The sequence below is a fragment of the Amphiprion ocellaris genome, chromosome 9 (genome assembly GCF_022539595.1).
Source record: "Amphiprion ocellaris isolate individual 3 ecotype Okinawa chromosome 9, ASM2253959v1, whole genome shotgun sequence".
NCBI lineage: Eukaryota > Metazoa > Chordata > Actinopteri > Pomacentridae > Amphiprion > Amphiprion ocellaris.
In genome coordinates, this window is record NC_072774.1 from 26763625 (window position 1) to 26789064 (window position 25440).

Genomic DNA, 25440 nt, shown 5'->3' on the forward strand with positions numbered 1-25440 from the left:
GGTTAAGAGTTTAGTTTAAATCTATCTATCTATCTATCTATCTATCTATCTATCTATCATCTATCTATCTATCTATCTATCTATCTATCTATCTATCTATCTATCTATCTATCTATCTATCTATCTATCTATCTATCTATCTATCTATCTATCTATCTATCTATCTATCTATCTATCTATCTATCTATCTATCTGTTGTGACAGAATAAGACATTTTCTCTCCTAAATTCAGGCAGTCGTGCTTCCAACTACATTGCAAAATGCACCAAGGGAACATGTGGTGACAAACTCATTTATCATGTGGTGTGTTTTCAGTTGCAGCGTTAAAAATGAAATCGGTTCAAACAGACAGACGTCACCATGACAACCTAATTTCCCACATACCAAGAAAGTAACTTCTGATCCAGATCTATAGAAACCAGTATGAGTTATGAGACCAAATGCAGGAGCAAAAAACCCTTTCTACTCTTTCACAAGACTGAGTGCATCTTCAAGCATTTCACTGAGCACGGTGCAGCGATATCTGATGAAAAGATGATAGGAAGGGAGGGACTTCTCTCAAATTTGGCTCTGAGTCATGGTGCTTAATCCAACAGCAGGGAAAAGCCCTGGCTGCCTGCAAACTGAGATCCATCTCCACTGCAGATACACATCTCATCAATAGGATTGAGAGAAGTCGAACTAATTTGCATCCCATTAAATCATACAAGAACACTTTTGGCAGTGGATAGCCCCCCCCGTGTGCAGGGAAAATCTCCAGCAGCAACCTCTGTCAGGTTTCACTCCCTGATTTATTGAAAATCACGTATTTCCACTAACTACACATCTGGATCTTGTATGATTTTTGCTTTTTTTCTGATTTGGAACGCACGGTGCAGAGTGGATGTAGTCTTGGTGTGACTGTCCAAATGGTTTTCCTTTTGGCGTGAGACAACATAATTCATCCTGAGCGGGCACTCGTCCCGCTTTCAGATGCTGCGGATCTTTTTGCTTCACGAGTTTTTCCCAGTTTTGTGTCTGTGCGTGTTTTGGGGGTAGCAATTTCTCCTGTAGCAGTTGCTCCAGCTGAGTTGGCAGCTCTCGAGCACCATGGGATCATCCTGGATAGATGCTGTTATTTATGCAGCGTGTCTAAACCAATCATCCTGACACAGATTTATGTAAACACTGCAGTTTCTTGGCATCGGATGAAGTTCACACGCGCACAAGGAGGAAGCTAAAGGTATTATTTAGTTTGGCTCTGTCTCAGTGGGCACAGTGCATAAAACCTAACACGCAAAATATGTTTGGGATGCCTGGAAATTGGGTTGCAGACAGGTTAGTGAGGAAGAGGGATGACGAGGTAAAATGGAGAAAATGGAACTCTGCAGTATATATATCGAGTTGGGTACGTGTTGCAAAGTATGCTGTGGGCTATATGTAACTATAATAGCCACAAACAAATTCCCAAACTGAAAAAACTAAGACCAAAAACACACACGAGGCAGTCAATTTATATCAAACATTTTATTTGTTGATTTTTTTTTCAATTTGTTTCTATAAAATTCATTTACAAAATTGTGATTTTTTCCTCTATCTTTCCATTTTAATCTCTATAAAATTAGGTGTGCAGTTACAGAAGAGAGTGAAGGAAGCAGGCAAAGATTCATTTGAGACACAATCCTGTCTGATATATACTGCGCGTTTGTGTGTGAGAATTATGTTTATTACATGTATTACTGTAGTTGTGACAATTAGGCAGAAGTGGGGGTTTGGGATCTCGCAAGTATAGTAATACAAGGCAGTATGTATGTCAGGACAAGACTTAGAAAAACGTTCCTATGACAGAAAAGGCAGGAATGTTAGTATCAGATGTGTGGTGGTGAGTCTTCATAGCATTCCAGTGTTAAACAATATAAATTAGGGCGCTTTATGAGTTACTGGATGTTGATAAAGAAAACACAAAAACTTTGATGAAATGAAAATAGGGACCTGTTTCTAGAAACAAGGCATTTCAGAACAAAAAAATTCGTAAGTGTATTTCTTCTGAAGGCACGTCAATATATCACCCCCTGCCCTCTGAAACATTAACACAAGGGAAGAGAAAGGAAACAGAAAGAGAAAATGCCAGCTTAAATATTGCACCAAGTTCGTTTCTGAAATGTGATACTGTCTACGACCATGTTCATTTGTCTTGATAGCACTATGTTTAGTAGTTATACTAGGGCTGCTTATTTGCCCTTACACTGAAAGCACATTCTCAGAAGTGAAAAATACCATGCAGCAGCCTTCTGTGCCATGTTCTCAGCCTCTCACACAAACTCTTTCCATCCTTTTACACTCTTGTTCCTATACAGACAGAAAATACTTAACGAACCACATAAATATGGGAATGCATGGCATTCCACATATCCAGTGAACACAAAAAACAAAACCATGAATGCTCTATTGGCACATAGGGTAGTCTGTGAAGGACTGTGGCGCTTAAAGAAACAACGATTTGTTTGATTTTCCGGCAAAAAAAAAAGAAGAAAAGCTGAAGCTACCAAAGCATGTGTCACGGTTTGTGTGATTAGATGGCTGAAATGTTGCTAAATTTACAATTTAAGGGCAGTGTGTTGAATTTTAACTCGATCATGTAGTGATTTAAAAACTTCGTCCATTCTAGAGTCATTGATTTACATTTTCAGATAACATGATATATCAACACAAAAAAAGGACACAAAGTCATTTAGCCTGTTGACCCAGCACCATATAAACCTAATTTCATGTTCCAATGACATTTGGCAATCAATGTACAGATTTGTAACAAATGAGATATGTCTCTCAGATTTCAGACCACTATATAGAAAGTGACAAAGATGTTTTTTAGGAGACATACTGAGTTAAGGAACGTGTCTTTAACATTTGTTTCCTGAATGTTACCAAACTGCAACAGCATTATGTCAGTCTGATGTTGTGATGGCTATTTACATATATCATTATCAGACATGCCAAAAGGCTTTAATTTGCATGTATGTAGTCGAAGAAATAACACAAATGGGAACAATTACTTACTGGATAGCATATCATCCACTAATTTAAAATTGCTATCAAAGTCTTTTAGGGGTATGACAACTGGTTGGTGAGAATTCTTGTTAGTCTGCTCATATTTGTTCATAATATTTGGGGAAATATATAGTGGTCTGCTTAGTATGATGCCAAACTCTGACAGTCTAGATGAAAGCAATGTTAGCCACCGTCAAGTACCTGTGAACCTGAGCTACTGCCAAACTTGTAACTGGATGAAATGAAATTGGGTCTATATCAAAGAGACAATTACAGAATATAAATATTCCAGCCCAAAAAGAACCATGCCCTGGTTTTCACAGTGGTTTGTGTTTCAAACAGACCACTGGCAAACTCAGCCTCATATAACCAAGGCAACTCATACAATCCTCTGTTGTTCTTCAGTTCAGCACGTATTCAAGTACCGATTCTAGCTTGTTGTTTATGCCTTTACAAATGAAAAAAAGGAGACATGAAGAAAGTTTCTTGCTAAAATGGAAACAGGGGATCTCACTGAATTTTCTCTGCATTCCTATTCAGTTCCTGGGATTTCTGTTCCCACATAGCAAATCTAGCTGCACAAGGTGCCTTTGAAACAGCCATAATTTTACACAGGAAATTTGTTCAAAATGGCACATAACTGTTTGTTCAACTGAATAAACACATTTTCATTCTACCTTTTTGAGAACAATATGTGAATGCTGACCTTTGAAAATTTACTACACGATCCATAATTTTATCAGTTATACAGAAAATCACATATCACGAAAAAAAATACAACGATAAAGCAGCAAGATCAAGGTGCTCATTCTGCACCAAGTCTTTTTCTAAGATTCCAGGATCCCACTGCCATTAGATAAACTGTGAGGCACTGTGAATGTCAGATCAATGATCCTAACTCAGTTCTGTGGTCGAGGGGTTGTCATTCCTCCCCTAAGCCACCCTACTATTGGTTTTTTATTAAGACAATACAGAGAGAGTAGTGCTGGCCATTCATTCACTGTATAAAAAATAGCTAAACACAATCCAAAATAGTGTTATCCTCTTCATATTTATCAATAATATTCTGTCATCAAAAACTTTCAGGTACCTGTGCATAGTGTACAGAGCAGAACACACAGTCACTTTCAGTGGGTTGGAGTAGGGAAAGGTTTGCTGCTGCTGGGACACAAACAGAAAGCTGTGATTTTTTTGACTCCATGACCACTTCAGTTTAAAGTCGAGCCTTTAAAAGTCCTCAGGTGTCCTTCAGTGGTTGGTAGTCATGATGTAAATAGTGGGACCTGTGTGTTCCGCTATCCCCTAGTACACAAAGAGCAGGGGTAGAAAGGAGAAATGAAGGAAGGACAACAAAGGAGGCCGACAAATGTGGCGTCCTCCGCTTCTGTTCAAGTTTTATTCCTCGTCTTTCCCTGTGCCCAATCCAATTTGTTTCTCCACTGCTCCATCCATGCAACCATGGAAAGGCTTCTCTACATGTCCGCCCCCTCGCTCTTTCTTTGTTGTGTCCAGCGAGCGGGGGGCTCAGGAGGGTTATAGCCTCTCGATGTCCCTGTACTTCTTCCGCAATATGGACACCTGGTCTTTGAACAGGACCGGATCCAGCCTCATCTGTGAATGGACCAGCGGCATGGTGCCAAACCAGCTGGCAAACTTGTTCATGCAGGTCTGACGCTGGGCGAAATGGTCCGGGTCGGCCCAGCGAGAAGCCCGGGAGCTCTGGGGATGGGAGGTGACAGAATGGGGAGAGAGGGTGAGATGGAGGCAGCGCAAAGGAAAAGAGATCAACAATATGAATAATGCATCACCAATTATCGTGACCTTTCACAGCCTATTGTAAGTATTCATGAGTTGTTTTATACTGAAGGCCATATTGCTAGAAAACACATTTCAGTTTAAATTTACAAATGACTATTGCAGTGTTTTTCTCCCCTCTGACAGCAAATGTTATCAGGGATAAAGCGGTGCAACGTGTATAAAGGCCATCAGCCTCTACAATAGACAATACTAGCAGTAATCCATAAATTATCATATACAAATGCACCAAAATCTCACCTGTTACAAAATAAAATTAACTACTTCTGCAAGATAAATAATCTGACTCACCTGTCCCATCATGGTTTCCTTGTATTGTTTCTTTTGTGTGACCTTGATGGGTGGTAGTTTAGACACCGACGACACCAGAAAATTCATCAGAATGTCCTCGCAGTTCGACATTTGGTCAACCATGGTCTTCAGGCTGGCTGGAAGGTAGGTGGTGTACAAGTAGTGGTAGTATCTGAGGGAAGAAAAGTGAGAGAGTGAGAGGAGGGTTGCTAATGCACAAAGGAGAAACTGAACTAAATGGAAACAGAGCAGAGTGCCAGTACCTGTGATAGATGGCAGCCCCAGTCAGCACCATGGAGTAGTCGTTGGTCCATTTGGAAGTGTAGCCCCACCGCTCCTTGTTGCTGTCCCAGAAGTGGCTGCGAGCTGGGTAACCAACTATGCGGTCGGGGAAACTTTGCCACACTGTGAAGGCAAAGTCGACCTGGATCGAGATCACAGAGAAACAAAGACAAACAGACAGAGACATGAGGCCAAGAAACCAGATCATTCCAGAGAGGTGCATCCAACAGAGTTGTAATAGTGAAGAGAAATTTATTTGGTAGAACTTCTGCAACATGTGCTCTTTATTTAAAAACACTGTATGTGTTTGATGTAGTTTTCTGGCAGTCTGACCTCTGTGGTGGACAGCACCGTGTCCTCGTCCAGACTGAGTACAGCATCAGTGGGGATGGTGTCGTAGGGTAGAAAGCGACTGCTTATCACCTGGTATAATTTGTGGATACACCAGCAAAATGTAAATTTAAAAAAAAAAAAATGGAGTCAACACTTTTACTATGCAGTTCACTAATAAGTATTAATGTATGAACACATGAACACAAGTTAGGGCATCTGTCTGACAAGCAGCACTACCAGTTTTTTCACATCTGTTTGTGCTAGAGTCCTTTCATCTTGCTGCAATGACAGCAGTGTCAGCCACATATACAAGCTCACATAACATCAGTGACAGCACAAATACAGCATTTTACTGATGAACTTAAAACCACAGATAAAAATCTACAAGCAGCAGAGTGCATTTCCCTCCCTGATGAGCCCCAAAGCCTCTGCTTTTTGGCATGTATCTATGCAAATAACTCTGTCTAACAAGTGCTCATGAGGTGGTTTCCAGTTTTAGAAATATGTGCATACTGATCTAAATGCCAGCTTCAATCGAAATGTAGAGTGTGGGTTTTTATGCCTGATAGCAACGACCTTGTTAGCCACATCAGCATTCAACTCACGAGGCTTTGGCTAAACAAACACTTGAGGAAAAAGAACCTGAACTTCAATGCAACTAAGTCTACATTGCAATCTCTGTCAAGTTCCTGCATCACAGTCAAATACCTGGCATATTAGATAATTCTGCAGTTTTCTTCTTGTTGCCTCGAGAAGTTGTGTACAGTATCAGAGCGTTCATTGACAGACTTCTTTTCAGTTTCTCCTGAGTGGCAATGACTCATTTGTGGGAGCTATTCTAACTTTGTCTATGTGAAACATTAATTTTCTCTAAATTTAAGACATGTTTAATGTAGAGAATGTTAAATTAAAAAGCTGCACTGTCTGAATCAAGGTAGAATTGGATCCAAAGCTTGGACATGATACAAGTTTACACCTGTGCTTCATCAGTAATTTATATCTCACAAAGAGAAGGCTTCCAATAATAGATGCAAAATGTATGCAATAACATATTGAAGTATACAGCAATAGCCTTTACCTTGCTTTCCCCTTCTATAACAATGACAGGGACAGAGGTGGCAGGCCAGCGCTGCTTGGCAGGAAGAGGCTTGTCGCAGTTCCACAGAACCATTACCTGCACAAATGGAAAATTGGTAAAGCTTAGTCACCATTCTGAATAGAAGCATTTTCAGATTCACCTATATCCCTTTGTACGCATGTGTAGCTCATGAGAAATATGTTAAAAATGAAGTCTAATTATATCTGACAATCCTTGTCTGGTTTAGAAAGATATCTATAAACCCACAATAAGCCCTTGCTTTAATTCAAAGGACTTTGTTTTACTAACTCACGATTTATGTGGAAGACAAACATCTTCATGAAACTGCATATCTATTTTCAGAACTGTCACACCACCTACATGACAGCATCACACTTTAAATGCTGAAACAAAATGTACTGAGATATTAGCCGTACCGTTCTATATCCAGGAAACAGGACTTCCTAACTTTAGTTAATTAGCAAAAGACTATAATATTGGGTAATATAGGAGAATATCCATTGAAAAAAAGAAAGACTGGCAGCACACATTGAAACTCCTGCTGCAAAACATAACCACAAACTCATCCCTGTCACCATTAATATGTTCAACAGTGTTATGTGTGAATTCATACATTATAGTGATTACATGCAGCTATGAGTTTTGACAGCCGAACAGCTGTACATGACATGGTTCTAAGAGTAATGGTTTCTTATATTTCCAACAGCATACATTAACATAGTGCAAAGGTATCCGTAGAAAGAGGGTGGATCTGCTGCTGCAGGAATATTTGCAATATATTTGGACAGCCTCCCTTCATCTCTCCAGCAAGATTAAAATACTGAAGTTCAAAAGCAGCTTTAAGCCAACAGCAGCACTTCAGTGATGTGACAAACCTGAGAAATGACATTAACATAGCGACAAACTCCTTTTCCACCCAAAGCAGCTTTGCTCACTTTGCTTTCCGTTTAACATCTTAAAATACTGTGTTAGAATTTTTTAGTGTTTTAAGATGTCACACATTACTTCTGGTTTTAATAAATTACCACCACGGAGTAACTCTAATCACATTAACATCGAGTAGTAACCAGATCATTCATGGTCAGATCATTCTAATGTGTGCTGGGTTTCTGATTACCTGAGCACAGTACTGGGATTTGGCCACAGCCACCAGCAGCTTCATGACTGGCTGGGACTGGGAGACCAGTGGAGTGACCACATGAATGATTGCTGTAAACTTGGGGTGTGGCTTGATACCTGTGAAAAAAGTAAAAGTATTAAAAGGCAACATTCAAATCTGTTAGTTAAGCATTAAAATATGAGAATAGTTTTCTGAATTGTATTTACTTTTACATGGAACTACTTGTATATGCAACAGCGCAAATTCTAACCCTACAGTTCTAAGTTGTGCAAATAGGTTTCTTAAAAGAACTGAATGATGACATTTTTCATCTGTAATACCTTTTTGACAGCTGTGTGCATCTCTTGGTTTGTGTAAGCTTACATCAAGCTGTGTCAAGCACAGCTGAACATACGTAATTAAACTTGAAAAGGAAAAGGTAACTAAATGCCAGTGTCAGCAACAAGTCACATATCTGGCCAATTAACAAAGCACAAATACAGCTTGGCATGTCTAATTAATGTGCTTCTGTACGACAAATCAGGAATTAATCAAAATAAATTGCACAAACCTGTGACAGATTTACATGTTAGTTTACAAGTATTAAACAGCTGCCAAACCCCAGCTGTTCCTGTGTGATGCTGTACAAGAAAATTTGTCTAAATAAAGTGAATGTTGTGCCATTAATGTGGCTCTTAGCATGTACCATGTGTATGATTAATGAACTGACCCAGCTTAGCGTAGTAGAAGGGGAAGTCTCTCAGGTGTGTGGAGTACTGAGGCAGCGTGAAAAGACCTCCAGGAAGACAGTTCCACATGAGGTTACTCCGTGAGGTGTGCAGCAGTACCCGGTCCTGGATGATCTACATAGATAGGGGAGTAGAAAAGATTAATTTTCAGTACATTTGTCAACTGTAATAAAATGTTCAAAACACTTGTTATTTTGTAACACACAGAAAAAGATCACAATAAAGAAACTGTTATGAAACTTTATAAAGTACATTTTTGTACGACCAGCATGGACTGGAAGATTAGTTAGAAGGAATTTTTTGGGGGGTCAATATCTTCCATGTCCATTCACGTAACACTGAACCAAAATTATCCAACATGCTGTTTGGAAACGGAGTGCAGACTTAGTTCTTCAGGCGCTTCTCAAACTAGCATCTGAAATAACGAGTCACTTCAAATAAAGCAGGATCCTGCAGACTACAAATGAGCGTTGGTTTTTTATATGTTGTCAGGTCTTCTCAAAAACAACAATTTCTGTTACCCTATTATCTAATTCTCCTTTCATTGTTGTCTTCTGGAGAGCTTATTTCTGGTTGTGTTGTTTTCTATCTTTCAACTGTCTATTTACATTAATTCATATCACATCGCCTAAATATGTTAAATATTGTACAGTAATAAACAGCTTCACAGTTTTGTTAGCTTGTTGAATTACATCTATCAATGACCACCACATGTCAGAAACAAAGGCAGCAACAAACTGATTAAGTACAAATGAAGTATCTTTCCTAAAGGGGAATCACTTCATTATAATTATATATGTTTTTTCTCCTCAACTGTGGCACATAAAATGATTGTTCCTTTCAAGACCCTGAATCTTATCATTTAAGTCCACATGTAAACAAAAGCAGAAACAACATCCACTCTGCAGCTTCTATGAGCTGAAAACAAGACTCAACAATAAAAACCTATTTAATTTGGATTTTGGATATAACCTGTCAATGGAAAGGAAAAGCAAACATAGATCCTCTATATTGACAATTAAATCCTAAAATTAAATTACTCTTTCTTGGCTCAGGTGGTAGGCATGGCTTAATGAAATCATCTGAGCCTCTCATCTGTGAAAATGGTGAAAACATAAGCAGCTTTGAAGTCTGATCAGGTTCTTTGGCTTGTATTTGCAGCTACATCTTTTTGGGCCTAACCTATTCCTTCAAACATTACTTTACATTTGTATTCTGTTATTTAGCCTATGTTTGAGTTTATATATGTTCAGAAATTATGAAACATTCTCAGGAGCTGCAGACCAAAGTAAACTGTATTTATTTCTTATAGGATATTGTGGTTTTAAAATGCTTGGGTGTTTAGTGGAGCATACCTAGATCACTAAAGACTGCATTTGAAGCCCACACACACCTGACCTTGTGTTGTGCGATTGCATACGTTGGAAAAGGGTGAAGATACTGAAAGTGTAAACAGATCGAAGATCAGCTTCTTGAGGCTGTAACTTTACCCTGCTGACAGAGAAATTCCAGCTCTGCCTTCTTGTGTCCTGACTTCCTATTTCATAGTGTGTGTAAAACTATCTGAGGATGCAACTAAACTGCAGTCAGCAATAAGGTTTACGTGCAGCTCAAAATGGTGATTTGACAAGCTGTTCCACCTCACCTGTCATTCTGGTAGTTTATCAGGTCGTCTGCTGTCTTGACACATCGAGGTAAAATAGTGATAGTGGCTGGTGAATTTGAAGATGCACCAATGCCTAACCATGTTTACAGCATGAAATGAAATGCAGTAACAATTCCTGCCTTACTTAGAGCAACTTTATACATTCTGTCTGCCTCCCTGTCTTGCACCCTCATCCCTTTCCATTCCCCCCTGCTCTCATCTTTGCCTGCTTGTAATTCTAGCCCAAGACCAGTATGATAGCCTGCTCCTCACCAGGAAGAATACAGATAAATGGACTCTGACAGTAACAAACTACTGACATGATTGATAGCCGAGCCACAGCGCGATGCAGCCTCAAAACATGACAGCACCGTCTAACAATATATATCATCGTTCTTGGTTTTCATTCTAGTCTGGAGCATTTTCATTGCACGTATTACGTCTGCACTTGTAAAATGTCAGTACAAACTCAATAACCACCCTGAAGAGGATTAAGTGACTTTACACAACACAAGCTGTGTTTGTATTTTTGTGCTTGCTTGTATTTGTGTGCAAGCCTGCACAGTTTTCAGTCAAGTAAAAAATATTCACATTGAAGTAGCATTTTAAAAATTAAAAATGATTCAGTTTAAGTGCGTAAATACTGGCATACAGATTGCTGCCATTTTACACAAACATGCAAATCCTGAACATTTGCATCTGATTTTCCTCCCTGAAGATTTTCTGTTTTGGAAAACAGAATCATGTGTACAACAAACAGAATCCAATTACATGAAAAAAATATCAAACAATAAACATTGCTTAGCCCTTATGTATATGCATCCTAGTGATGAATTAAAGAGTTGTAGTATGTGTATTCATGTGTTGTTTTTGCTTCTTGTTTTGCTGATAGGTATCCAAGGAAACACATTGTTGAGTTTGAATTCGGTTTGATAAGCGTTTATCCAGATGCAAACATTACACAGCAGTTGTTGACTACAGGAGAGCTGTGGCAACCAAATGTACAGCGAAAACAGCGCATCGCAGCAGAGGCTATGCCCAGTCAAAGCACGGGTTCTCCGGTAGGAAAAGTTGGACATAAAAAAACCTAACCAACAATCATCTAAAGTGTGGAAGTGTTTTCGACAGAGCCAACAATGTGGCGCTCTGAGAGCACTGCAAACTGAAAATGGCTTATCACGCCAGTACAACTGCTGTGCATGAGCACTTGAAGAGATAGCACCCTGGAGTGCTTTGTCAAAACTGCAGCAACAGACAGCACCATCCTGTTTACTTTTTGTCTCCACCCAAGCATGATATAGGGTATTAGGAACGTGTTCTGTTGCAGAAAGTGTTCTGTTAGTAGTATCACCCAAAATTCATTTTCTCAATATTTCTTATTCACCCCCGTGTACAAAGTAATTTCTGCACTGCTGCCATGATGGTAATTTTACACCACACATTATCTGGTATTTTGCCATTTGATGTAACAGCCATATATGAATGAGAAAACTGCTTAAGTTAATGTTACATGCAGTTGTTACAGTCTGATAACGCAGTAAGTGCAGGTTGTGAAGTGGTGCGACGTAATCTGAATCAGCAGTTGGTCAGTGATATTGAGAAAGCTACAAGCAGCGATACTAGAGGCCAATAAATCGCCTGTTCCAAGGAGGCAAGTACTGAACGGGCACTGCACTAACATATAGAGATATAAATATATATGTGTGTAACTGCAGTGTTTTTTATGTATAAATATGAATATGTGTGTGTACCTCCAGTGTGGTCAGTACTATCTTCTCCACCGAGTTGAAATAAGCCTCCCATAGGAACTGCGTCTGCTGTCTCAGGGACAAGATCTTATCCTGGTGGATGGACCGCACTGTTGAGGGGATCTGCAACAGAAGTAGTACGTTAGTAAAGAGAGAACACAAGCTATAAACAATACTCTACACTGTGTACTGCCATTTAGTCCACCAAGTCCAGTAAAGGCATTGGGTGAGTCTCAAATGTTATGTGATAGCTTTAGAAGATGGATGTCAAAATTCACAAATTAACACCCAATAATGCAGAAAAACTTACAGAAAACATGTCCTTCAATGAACCATGTTGTGTCAAGAGATGCACAAAACCATTATTACTTTGCATGCGCATAGTGTCAAAAATGCACAAGTGAGAAACACCTGCACACTGCTGCTTTGTTATCAACCTTTTGTGAGTTAAGACCTGCTGAAATCTGTCTGTGGTCAAAAAACAGTCATGTCAATGGGTAATGTGACATTGGACTACAGATTCGCTTTCCATCTATTCTTTGACAGTATGGACGCTGTTATTTCAGTTAAATTTAGATGTGTATGTTGTTACTACCATTACATTTCAACTGTAGTAGAAGCTGTCCTTACCTGTAATAGCAGCCTTTCATCCCCAATAACTGCTGCCGTGTTCCAGTCGATTATCTCTGAGAAGGGAAGCTCCCAGCCATTGCTTAGCATCACTGGCACACAAGCTGCCTGCAAGCGTAACACAAACACAAAATACGCTGTTGGTTAACGTGATGAACTGTTTGAAGAGTGGAACCTGTGATGCACAAACACACACAGCATGGAATTAATACAAATATACAGTAAATGTGTTAAATCAGAGGTGTAGAGAAGTTTCTGGTGCTATAACTCCTTAAAATATTTATGCTCAAAGGGAACCAACACCCTTGTTGTGCTACAATTTGTATTTCTACAGGCAATAAAATGTAGATAAACAGAGAAAAGTAGATATTTAAATTTTAAAAAATGAAACTAAATCACTGTCCAATCAAATAATGAAATTCATACAACAGGATAAACACATTCCATTAACTGCAGAACCACTGCAGTACCTGGAAAGGCAGGTACACTCTGAAATGTACTCGAACAATAAACCTCTGCATGTAGGAGATTAATGAAATTGCACTGAGATGTGTATCTGTGTATGTGTGTGTGAATGTCCTTGTGAATCCTTGCACCCATTTGTGTGTGATAGTGCAAACATGTACACGTTTGTGCTGTGACTTTAATTCTGTGTGTTCCTCATGTGTGTTTGTAAGAGCTGGATAGCACATGCAGTGTTCTGCCAGCAGTAACCGGCCCTGTAATCTGTTAAGCGGGGTCCCATTCACTGATTGGTCACCACACATACGTCCAGGCACAAACACTCCTGCATCAGAGTGCTGCAGTGCTCGTCTAATCTCCTTGGTGTCATTAGCAAAGGTAGCAATCTGCTGAAAGGCTGCCATGCTTTACCTACTTATCTGCACTCACAGAGCAATCAACTAGAGACTCCTGTGGTTCAATCCTCTCCTAACTCAGCATATTACACACATACTCACACTCTCTCACACACACACACTGAAAAAACAGCCATTACTAAAACTCAGTGCTATGAACTCCCTGCATTTTGCAAAGACATGTAAAGAGAATTTCACTGTGACAGTGGCCTTACACGTCACATGACACCTGCAATGCACAGCTTGATTCTACAGCTTTGTGCTTTATATTTAGTGCTGAATCTGTCTACTGCTGCTCAACCTCACAGTCCTCGGTTCAGTAACATGTACATCTCCACTCCGGATGACTGCACTGCTTCCTTTATGACCATTTGGAATACTTTGTTTAGCCATTGCAGGAGTGTATCACACCATAGCATGTTTGTCTTCCTAAATTCTCCAGTGTCTGTCTGCTCTACTCAACCTTTGTGCTTCAGGTCTAAGGCTGTGAGTTTATAGACATTATTACCTCCAGGCCGGAGTCCAGTCCTACACCTCAGCCATCTTCTGCATGCTACCTCTGCAGCTACACTGCATTCTCTTCCTTTGTTGATCTGGTCATCAGCCCACTGGCTCACCTTGTCTCACTGTTAGCTCCCTTGTGGTGCAATTATTTTTGCAGTTCGATTCAGTACAGAGACACTGTCCATCTCCTATTGTAAAGTCAAAACTCATTCTTCTTCTTCAGAAACATCCCTCGTCTCTTATTTCTCTGGACTACTGCTGACAACACTTGACACAAGCATAACTCACACAAAGAAAACACCACAGCTGGGGCTTGTTTTAACTTTTTGATCACATAAATATTGACTCATTTTTGTGCTTTGCACTCAAACTCAGAGTAAGCCACGAAAGGGTGAAGAAACCTGCTATCTGAAGCTAAATATCTTAAATCTAATCATACAACAGGGGAGCTGCAAAGCCTGTTCCTATATGTATTCTTCAAAATACCTCAAAAATATGTAGCTACGTTCTCATGCTGGTGCCTAGAATTTGTGAAAGCAAAAAGAAAGCTGCCCTTTTCACTCTGATGTTTATTATAAATCCCTTAATGCTCTGCAACTGTATGATGTCACACTAATCAAATCAGTAATTTATGTTTAGATACTTTAAATATGTACATTTATAATCACTGTATTCAAGATGTAATGTACCATTTCCTTCGATTTTCACAGATAAACATTTGCCTTTTCAAACAGTTCAGGTGACCCTGAAGCACTGCCAGCAGACGTGTTTCCAATAGTAAATAGTCACTCATGACATAGCATAATAATTTGAAGGGCAATTATTTTTTTTTTAAACATTTCCTTATATTTAAATACTGAGGACAACCAGTCAAATACCAGACCACATTTATTATAATTAATTGGCAGTTATCTTGAGAGAATCCTCATTTACTGCATTATCATGAGGCCTGGCTTTCAAAATCTTGCCATAAATCTAAATCACTGGTCAGGATTACTGAAATAGTCTCCTTGATTAGCCTCTTGTTTTCCTTAAAAGACTGCTACAAGGGAATAATTACAGCATTTAGAGGAGAGCTTCACAAAATCCGGATACAGACAGAATAGCAAGTCTATCTGGACCCAGCTAATACGTTGTATTATAAAAGCAATACATTATAAATGTTTTATATTTAGAAATACATTTGCTGTTGATCAATAAACTGATGTCTTGTTTTCACTAATACACAGTTTCTACATCTAGCTAAGAATATTTCAGAAACATAAAATTAACTGCTACTACTTGAGCAGTTTCTGCCTCAATTTTGTGCTGCCCAAACCATAAGAGATGTGATGTTTGTGGTGTAATCACATTTAGAATTTAAGGGCTGTATCGTTTTTATTGTTAAATTTATATTTTTGGCTCTACAGTGTATTTATTTTAGTTATAGGTATCATTCTGTACAGAACTTGGGAACTTTATTTTAAAAGGCATTATAGAAATAAAATGTAATTTACATTGATGAAACTCATGCAAAACATTTCTTGAACTAGGTACTCATGTATTTTGATTATAGTTGTGCTGCTTAAAATTTCTAAGTTAGTTAATGAAATTATTTGTCTCCAATCGTTCCAGACCTATGATTTGACCTGAATAAAAATCTGATAGACTGAAGGGTTAAGATTACAAATACATGTAAAACCTATCTTATAGCAGTTTTTCCGGTGAGCCACAGAGAACATTGCAATTGCGTAAAGAAGCTTATTGTAGCAGAAGAATGCCTATACCTAAAAAAAAAGTTCATAAAATGCAACATGACTTTTAGTTACACCCAGCCTAATAGCAATTCAAAGAGACTTCTTCTGTTCTCAGTGAACAAAACGCAGTGAAAGGTAAATTTTAATGTAAATTTTAATGTAACTATCGTAAGTGAAACTGTTCATTTGGTGAAACCGCACATTAAATGTATCTATTTAAGTCACTAAAAAAGCTTCACCATCTCTGTACACCTAAAGGGAGCAGACAGGTTAAGTGAGTAATACAATTAGGGAGATGAATTAGGAACCCTCCCTGAAAAATGCACATCCACGTACAAAATTAAGATGTTTGTCAACATAAGAAAACAGATGAATCCATGATTTAAGCAATATGATTGAAGTTTTCAAACACAAGAGGAAACAACAGACAAGAAGAATCAAGCAGGTGGGTGAAAAAATTCAATGGAATAGGAGAAAGCAGAAACAGAATTGAAAAGAAGGAAGCAAAAAGAGAAACAAGATGGCAGGAACAGCAGTAAGACACTGAGTCACAGGCAGCTGAAGGAACACTGGCTGCACAATAACAAAATGACTGGCAGTGGGTGAGAGAGCAATTCAGACTAAATCGGTACTTCACTTTTTCCGTTCTCAAGCACTGATTAATGGATTTATTGTTTGGTCACACAGCAGTGAGGCTGACGCATTGCTAAGGTTTCTAGGAACAGTTCAATTCATGTCTGGTCATTTTCTGTTCAGCTGTGCACTCAAGTCAGCAAAATGCACGTTATTGATCTAAGCACTTTAGAAATTTGAAAGCGTTTAGTACAATTGGGACAATTTAAGTCACAATTTTGCATTAATTCCTTAATAAAATACAGAAATGATTTTAATCTGTAGGAATCAAACTGATAACACTGCAGCTACACTGTATTTTCTGAATTACTACAATATGCTACTAAGACCTCTACCTCACAGTAGCAAACAACATCTGTATTTGTATCACTGACCTGCAAGGCCTCCAAGAAGCGAAAGGAACCCAGCCGTCGTCCTCGAGGTACCAGACAGAATGTAGAGTTGTACAGCATCTCTCTGTAGTCATACCTGCAGAATGACAAAAAAGATAGAAGAACAAATGAAACAAACCTGCAGCATGTATTTATATGCGCAAGATACTAACAAAAGATGACAGAGAATATAAGCAGTCACGCAGAACACAGATAATGCATCTATGCATTGGTTTGTGAGATGAAAAATATAGAAAGGAACACCTCATTAAAAGAACTGTATTTAGAAAGCCAGCAAATACAAGGCTGAAGTTTCCTGAAAGATTCCTAGTGCAGCAGCAGAACAAAAGAGTTGCCTTTTTTACCAACAGAATACCTGGAAAGCAGCAGTATTTTCAGGAAAAATCCCATTCTTTGATATTGACTTTTCCCTCTTCCCCTTTCTCCATCCGTCGTTAAACCCCTTTGCCCTCTCACCTGCACATCTAAACATCTTTCGTTCTTCTTCCAATCTAAGCCTCAGTCAGCACTTGCTTGAGGATTAAGGAGCTGCTTGAAATTCCTTCGGTGTCAATATTATACGTGTGCAGGAGAGAGTGCAAAAAAGTGTGCAGGCTTGTGTTGCCTGGTCGTGCATTAGGTTTGGGTTTTATAAAGTAGGAATGGAAGTGTGACTTTTACTTGTCAGAATATTCTTTGGAAACAAGTATACATGCAAATTTGTGCTATATTTATAACACACTGTGGTCCCATTTGCATGAAAATGCTAATATATATGTAAAGGTGAATGATAATTTGTGTATGCATCCTGTGTGTGCCTGTGAGGGCCATCTCTCCAGCCTCCTCTTCATTGTGTGTGTATACAGACTTATTCTGTCTGAGGCAGCACTCCTGTGTACCTAAGTATACTGCTAAATGCCAATAGTAAGGTAAAATCCTCTGCAGACCTGATGCAGCAACAGATCCACAACTCCACGGGTCACTACACAGCCGAGACACATGTCAGCATTATGTCATGCACATTTGGTAAAAGCAGAGCACAGCAGTATAAATGCAGTTCTTACTTAGCACAAAATAATATAAAGTCTTTCCCTCGCTATGGCTTACAGGCAAATTAATCTAAACTCTATTCCAAGCAACATCAAATGTATCCTAAAAAGTTGCCTGACCAATACATGCTTTCTTATAGCTGCTATATATTTCTACTGTTATATTCAAGATTTCAATCACAGAGATGAGGTTTTCTGGGTTTTATTTATTAAAGCAGCCCCCAGAGATGTACATTAACCATAAGATTTTCATAAATACTGCAGACACACAAGGCCAACAGTTCCATTTATGCAATTGCTGGGCCATCTTAAAAATTCCCATACAAATTACCATTAGTCCCATCCATTACAATAACCATTTTCAGGTTTACTGTCAAGCACAAGACTTTGTATTATTGAGATGTTTGTACTAAGCATCCTAAAATACTATCATATGGGAGTCAAAAATGAGTACAATGCAAAATATCAACTTCAGTGTTGAATCAGCTTTGGTGGTGATGAAATATCATATCTGGATAATCCCACTTAAGACCACCCATGCCATTTACAAGTAACAGCCTCTACAATGACTTAGAATATGATTAACAGCTATAAAAAGCATAAAGGCAGCAGTTAAGCTTGATGTTGTTCATAATAATACATTATAAGTAACATGGTATAATGCACACAGAAATCCATTATCAACGCAGTCCACATTAGAAGACCATAGCAAATAATGCTACACACACAGCACCATCACAGATGCTGCTCTGATCTGTGCACCCATTACAAAACGGTGATCTGATTCATCACCGTGACTCCATCACAGATTTGATAGGCCATCATTAAGTATGACAAACAAATAATTCAGCACGAAACACAAAATAACCGACCACTTTTGCATGCCTATAAAAACAAAAGTATAGGTGCAGTATCTGAGCCTGGCTGGGTGTGAATCTCCCATCCATTATATTTCCTGTCTGTGCAAACTCAGAGAAGACCAGATGTTCCTCTCCCTGCATACCTCCATTCTTCCCTGCTCTTCCAGATGGCTGCCCGTGGGGAGGAGCAGGCTCACAGTTTGCTACCGCATGTCAGTGGAGACGTTAAGGATGGGTGTTCAAAAACATCTTCCTTTTGAACCAACTCCTGCCTCGGTTTACACTTTTTGTGCTACTTTTTCCTAGACTGTCAAAATGCAATGTATGTCGGAGTTCGACAGACGAGTGTCATCGTTAAAAAAGAAAGAAAAAGTGAAACAGGCATTGACGTCAGCAAGGAGTTACTCATACCCTGCATCTCAGAGCAATGTCAGCAATTAACTTTGCATGATATGAGGTAAATCCTGCCTTGTCCCATATTTTCAGTGCTCCAACATGCAGATGGCTGCTGGTGAGCAGAGTAGTCGCACAGTAGCAGATTGGTCATCACAAAGTAATGTAATGAGCTTAAGTCAGGCTTTTTTTGCCACTTCCTTATGCTGATCCAATTTGAAATGCTCAAAAAATGCTGTAACTATTAAGTCATTACTTTCACACCAGGAATGCTATGAAGATAAACTACTGTGTAGCTGACTGTGTAGACTTTAAAAATTAGAAGGGTACCAGTGAATATTATTTTACCATACGATGTAAAACCGTGTTAATGCACTAGATCAAAATAATGTACTGCAGAGCAGTGTAACCTACTGCAGAGTTGCAAACAATGCTTAGCCTCAGAGAATGCATGTAGTGGATGCAGCCACACCCACTCAGGCTTTAAGCTCGACCAACTGTTCAATCAGAGTGACCACACTGTTGACATTTCCTGACCATCCATTTGCTCTTGGTCAGAAACTACCGTCTTTTAGGAATGGCAGCTTTTTATACGACCACTGTGGGTGTTTGTGAGTGACAGAGTGAGGAAGAGAATGATGTGGAGACAAGTTAAAGGGAACTAGTAAGTCTTCTGTGAGGTATACTAGTAGAAAAAAGTCCATGCAATAAAATAACTTGATTACAACTAGTGTAAATCTCTTCTCTTGTGCTCTTTTCAAAGTAAATTATTGGTCACCCAACTGTCTGACTCTCATGCATTGCAGTAACAGAATGGGGACTTGTCTTGGATATAATGTTATTTAAATTTTGCTGCTAGAATAGGTTCTAAATTCAGGTAAGGAAGAACCTTATAAGTCTTATAAAAGTCAAAAGTCAAGTAAAAGCAGCGTTCCTTTTATTTAAATGTGAAAGCGGAATAAATATATTTTGTCCCTAAAATCTATGAATAATCATGTGAGTCATGATCACAACATTAATCGAAATAAATGTGCTTATCATTTTGGTTATAATCATGTAACCCTGGTTGGAACATGTATCAAATAAGCAGGTACTTGTATTAGTTTTGAAGTCCGCAACTTGTACAGAAAAAAAAATAGAGAAAGCTAAATGAAAGAGCTACTCATAAAACTGAAGCTATATTTATGTTGTCTATATCTTTGGCATTTGTGAAGTACTTGTTCAGTTAAATACATCACTCTTTACAATGAGCATCTACATAGCATTGACTGACGTGAAGAAAATAGATATACGACCAAATTCCCAGTTTAGATGCAAATACTTCCCTCCATGGCAGATCAATAATGATTAATTCCTGGCACATTCTTAACTTTTCTAGGTCTCTCATTAGGAGAAAGAAATAACAGAAAGCACTTGACAGTAAAATGGCAAACCTTCAGTTTTAATGCTGTGAGAGTCCTACTGTTATGTCATATTTATATAAACGTATTCATTCATGGATATAATTAAATGTCATTTATTAATATTGCAGGAAAGGAGCACAGTATGAATCAGAAAGAGAAAAGAATAACAAGAAGTGAGCTGGGTTAAGAAAAAAGATCAACCAGTCTCCTAGCAACGAGAATGGATGGTGTGAAAAAGAAATGCACGGCTCACTTTGTCAAGTGCCGGAGGAGACTCAGAAGAACAGCCAAAGTGTTTGTCTCCCATAATCTGAGCAAGAGACCACACACATTTACAGCATAACAGCTCTCAGAGAGGACTGCAATCAAAGAAGCTCTTTGACAAGTCTAAGTGCTCATGTGGGTTTTCCCAAACTATCTTCTGTCCTGGGACAGCATCATGGAATGGAATCATCTACTTTAATTATGCAATTACTTGTTTGTTCAACCTCTAAAGAACATGTTGCAGCAAAAGTTGATTTGATGTTTATTAATCTTAAGGAAATACTGTATTGCATCTCTTCACTATGCAACACTATTTTCTAAATGATACAAGCTAGGGAAGGTGAAATTAGATCCCCCATCTGCTTTTTGTGTTATTTTGCACCTTGCAGAATACAGCAGGCAATGAATATGCATTCAGATATTCAAAATAAACTGCAATTCTTACTGTACTACATGCAATTGTATGACATTCTTGCACAAGGGTGAAATTTTACAATCATTAAAGAATAGATTTTTAAAAAATAATGTCACAAAATAGTCTTACTCATTCATTTTAACAGTAATGACATGCATATTGATGCTAAACAGCTGAATATGGCACATTTGATTAGATACGACTGGTTTTGCAGTTCACCATTTGCTCAGCTACAGCTAGTAAAGTTAGCTTTAAAAGCGGTGCAAACACTGAGTAACTTTCTTTCAGGTTGTATGGTGTGTTATCTCACACTACACATTTTAATCATGCAACTTCTTCAGTTCACACTAAGCGTATGCACGAAGCTCAGGTTGATTTGGTCCAGTGATTATTTCAATAAAGCTTATTCCGACAAGATGACGGTATCCTTAATGTTGGAAAAATTAAAGCAGCATTACTTGGTGCAATTCTAAAGTTGAAATTGCTGAATCCTGGTCACAGGGAGAATCCTCACTAAAGAAAAATTCCCCAAGATGAGCTTCAGAGGGAAAAATTAAGGCAGCCCTCGCACTATGCTCTCTCACCTCATTTCTATCCTATACTAACTTCATATCCAATTTTCTGCTTCCTCTTTTCTGTCACAGTTGAGCCAAGATGATAGGCAGTTGGCTGTTGCCAGGACCATGAGTTCAAGCCAGAGGAATTTCAGCCTGAGAGGCACTGAGTGAAAGTGAGTGTCATCGGATGAAAAAGGGGAAAAGAAGGAAAAACAGCAGCTGACAACTGCACACTGTATCCCAAGCCCCACACAGCAAGAGCCACCCATGGTAGGAATGTCACACACAATGCAAACACACACATAAGGACTAAATTTGATCTCAACACACATCAGAGCAACTTCAATAGTTCAAGACACTGCCAGACCCTCATAGACCCAGCTGCTTTGTTTCTTGACAAGCCAGAACACCAGGAAGTAGACATGTACAACACACAGTGACAGGCCCACGGAGGGAGAAGTAACAGACTTTGCTCATATATACAAAAACTCAGAAACTTCAAATAAAACCAAACACATTCTTTCTGGAAGAGTTGTTTTTCCTATAATATAAATCAACATACACTGCTTTCAAGCAGCACAGCAATGATTGCATGACCATTTTAATCTCCACAAGGCAATTTATAAGCATTCCTCATTCTCATGTTACATGGGGTGAATTTGTTGTCAATACATGATGGAAAGGAGACTGGTGTATATAGGGAGTGTACTAGACCGCTGCAGAAAGTAATCCCTGAGGAAAGTGGAAACATAATACATTAGATGTGGTTTTATTGAGCTTGTAGGGAACTGTTACACCAATCCAATACTTGATTCCACTGACAGAAAGTTTCATTTTTCTGTGCATGTATGGATTCAAATTACACTGATTCCTATTCCAGAAATGCAATGCAGTCAAACCCCAAGAACCTCAAGAGATGAAGACACAATTTAGTGGCCAGAATAACTGCAAAGAGCATGACACTAACTCGCCTTAAGTTATGTAGCTTAAAATACCCCAGTGGCCTCAGGATGGGACATTACAGATTAACAGCTAAGACTATTATGAATGAGATTCACTGCTCTATCTTGTACTTAATGGCGTAGTTAATCTTGACTGTTTTACCTGCAGCCATGATATATGAGAAACTTTTTTTTGAAGCATTGGCGCTGGCTAACACTGCCTTGAGCTAGGATGGGGACAGAATACTGGGACAAAAAAAGTGAAGAGCGCAGAGTGCAGAGCGTTAAGAGGGAGGGAAAAAGAGATTCTAATTGAAATAAACCTTTTCAAAAGCACTGATGCTACTACACTTGGGCCACACTGTCCATTGTTTTAGCATTAACACTGTAATGTGTGCATGTGCAATGGTCACATGTACACATCACCCAAGTCTGGCTTTCTGTGAAACCTGAAAGATGATGGTACATAATTAAGATTCCAGTTTGTCCTTCATCTTTATCAATGGTTTCCTAATGGGCCCTAATTCCCCACTAGTAAAATGCCTGCAGAGGAAAATTAAGTAATCCTGACGTCAATTCAGATGTCTTCTGAGAGAAAATGGAAATACAATTTGAACATGCCTGTAAATATGGTAATTGATAAGTAATGCCTTGTGAGAAAATTAAATTTTTTTGTCAAAGTAAAAATAAGGCAGAATCAAAGGCGGTTGAAAGCTGGGATAATTTCCTAATTTCTGCCAGCCCTCTTTGTGACAATGAATGGAAATAAGTGGAATCACAGCATGTGATCATTTTCAGTACACATGTTCTCAAGATAAAAGTTTATAGCTTTTACACTTTATTAGAAAAGAGAACACTTTTGGCAATTTGGCACAAGAACTAACACTGCTGTTTAATGGGGTTTAACAAGCACTATGTGCTCCACCCTGAGTCAATGGAGCCAAGAGAATGTTAGTACCAATATGGCTTTTTCAAAAACAAAGCCTTTACTCATTTCCTCAAGGCACCTTGGGCTCACTCATCTTCTTCTGGTTAATGAGTTCAAAGAGAGCCTTATAAAACATTTACAGACACACAGAGGGGGGTCTGAAGCTCCACCGTATTACACGACCTCAGGTTAATTCACCTAATTACAATGCTTTGAGTCTTCTATCACTTGTCTTTTTCTTCTGCCCCTTCTCAACTCTATCCATCTTAAGCCCTCTCTAAACAGGAGAGTCTAAAAGCAAAAACCTTTCATCTCTACAAATACCACTCCACAAAATGGAGGCAAACGCGACTCAGAGTGAGCACAAGTAACTCCACATACAAACTGACCAAATCACACAGAATAATCAACATCCAGTAAAGAAATGTTTGAGTCCTAAAAGAGCAAAATTTCACTGACTCTTTTATGAGCATGAAAGAAGCATTTTTCACATCTCTAATCAGCCGTCCGTCAGCCTGATGAGTCTGATGAGTAGGATGCTTTGAAGTGCTCTCTGGACACCATAACTGGAACAAGGGACTCTTGGAGATAATGAAATGACTGTCGTTAATGGAACAGTCATTAGTGCTGGAATGTCAGGGATGACTTGTAAAGTCTGGCAACATAAACATGTCAGATCAGACGCGTAGGGTCAAATTGCATCCATGGACTGCCTGGCCTCCTTGGCAATAGCTAAGAATGATTGAGAGTAACATAAATTCATGCAGACTATTTCCTGCATTTCCAAACATTACATTAGGCCTCAGTATTATAGTCTAATCATTAAAGCTTTTATAGCTGGCCTTCAGGAAAAAGGGAAAGGTCTGTACTATTGTGTATTCAACTACATTCTCACTTTTGTATATTCATTTTGGATTCAAACTTGCAGCGTCTCAATTTTTTAGACCTTAGACTGACAATCCTACGGATCAACCAACAGGATGGTTCTGGTAAATGACTAATCGAATGAAGGAATGCATGAATAGTTTCTGGATGGCCAGTAAGTGTGTCCTATTAGGAACAAAGGTGGAAGTTGAGCAGATTAATCTAAGCAGCCTCTGTGCTTAAAGGAATGCTGTCAAACAGCCAGTAGCTGACTTGTGTTGGAGACAGAGCCTTGTTGGTGATGCTGGTGTTCTGCAAGAGAGATAAGTCCAGGTCAGGAATGTCTCTGTTCCTGGGCCAAGCAGGGTGGATGGATGGAGGAAGAGATAGAAGGATGTGAGAAGGCCGATAGTGATGGAGAGAAGGATTGGATGACACAGAGGTGGAGGGAGAGGCAGAAGGAAACAGGGAAGCAGAGAGTGATGAATGGATGGGAACTGAGAAGGGAAAGGGAGAGTGGAAGGCAGAGGAAGAGTGATGAAAGGCGGGGTGGGATGCAGGGAAAGAGGAGAATAACAGACGTAATGAATATGGAAAAACTGAAGAGAGCAGAAAATAGGCAAAAACAAGGAACACGAAGAAGGTTGAAATTAGGAGAAAGATTATGTGCAGCTGTTCAAGTATCTGTATAAGTAAAAGTATGTGAATGCATCAGTATGCTAATAGTTTTTCATTATCATTTTTTTTCATGAGGGTGAAAAATCCTGTCACATCACAGGCAGCCTCCTCCCTTCTATGGTAAAGCAACCATGACAACAGCCATGACAGGCAGAAAGGGGGCTTGGTAATGCCTCTCCTAGTTCAGAATATGGGATGTTATCAAGCAAGTTTGCTATCAGTGCAGCATCAAATGGACTTGTGGGCTGTGTCTGATCTGATCCAATATC

General features: G+C 39.0%; 1 protein-coding gene across 1 annotated transcript in view; it reads right to left on the reverse strand.

Moving 5' to 3' along the window:
* Nucleotides 1-1487: 1487 nt before the first annotated feature.
* Nucleotides 1488-25440, reverse strand: part of LOC111589114 (exostosin-1a) — a 40365-nt gene continuing 16412 nt past the window's right edge. The window contains exons 2-11 of the mRNA XM_023299837.3: nt 16823-16916; nt 12719-12826; nt 12092-12211; nt 8677-8809; nt 7965-8083; nt 6827-6922; nt 5749-5838; nt 5397-5557; nt 5134-5305; nt 1488-4746 (exon numbers count right to left, since the gene is read on the reverse strand). Coding sequence (XP_023155605.2) covers nt 4561-4746; nt 5134-5305; nt 5397-5557; nt 5749-5838; nt 6827-6922; nt 7965-8083; nt 8677-8809; nt 12092-12211; nt 12719-12826; nt 16823-16916 — 1279 coding nt within the window. The 3' untranslated portion in view covers nt 1488-4560. The remainder of the gene's footprint in view (nt 4747-5133; nt 5306-5396; nt 5558-5748; nt 5839-6826; nt 6923-7964; nt 8084-8676; nt 8810-12091; nt 12212-12718; nt 12827-16822; nt 16917-25440) is intronic.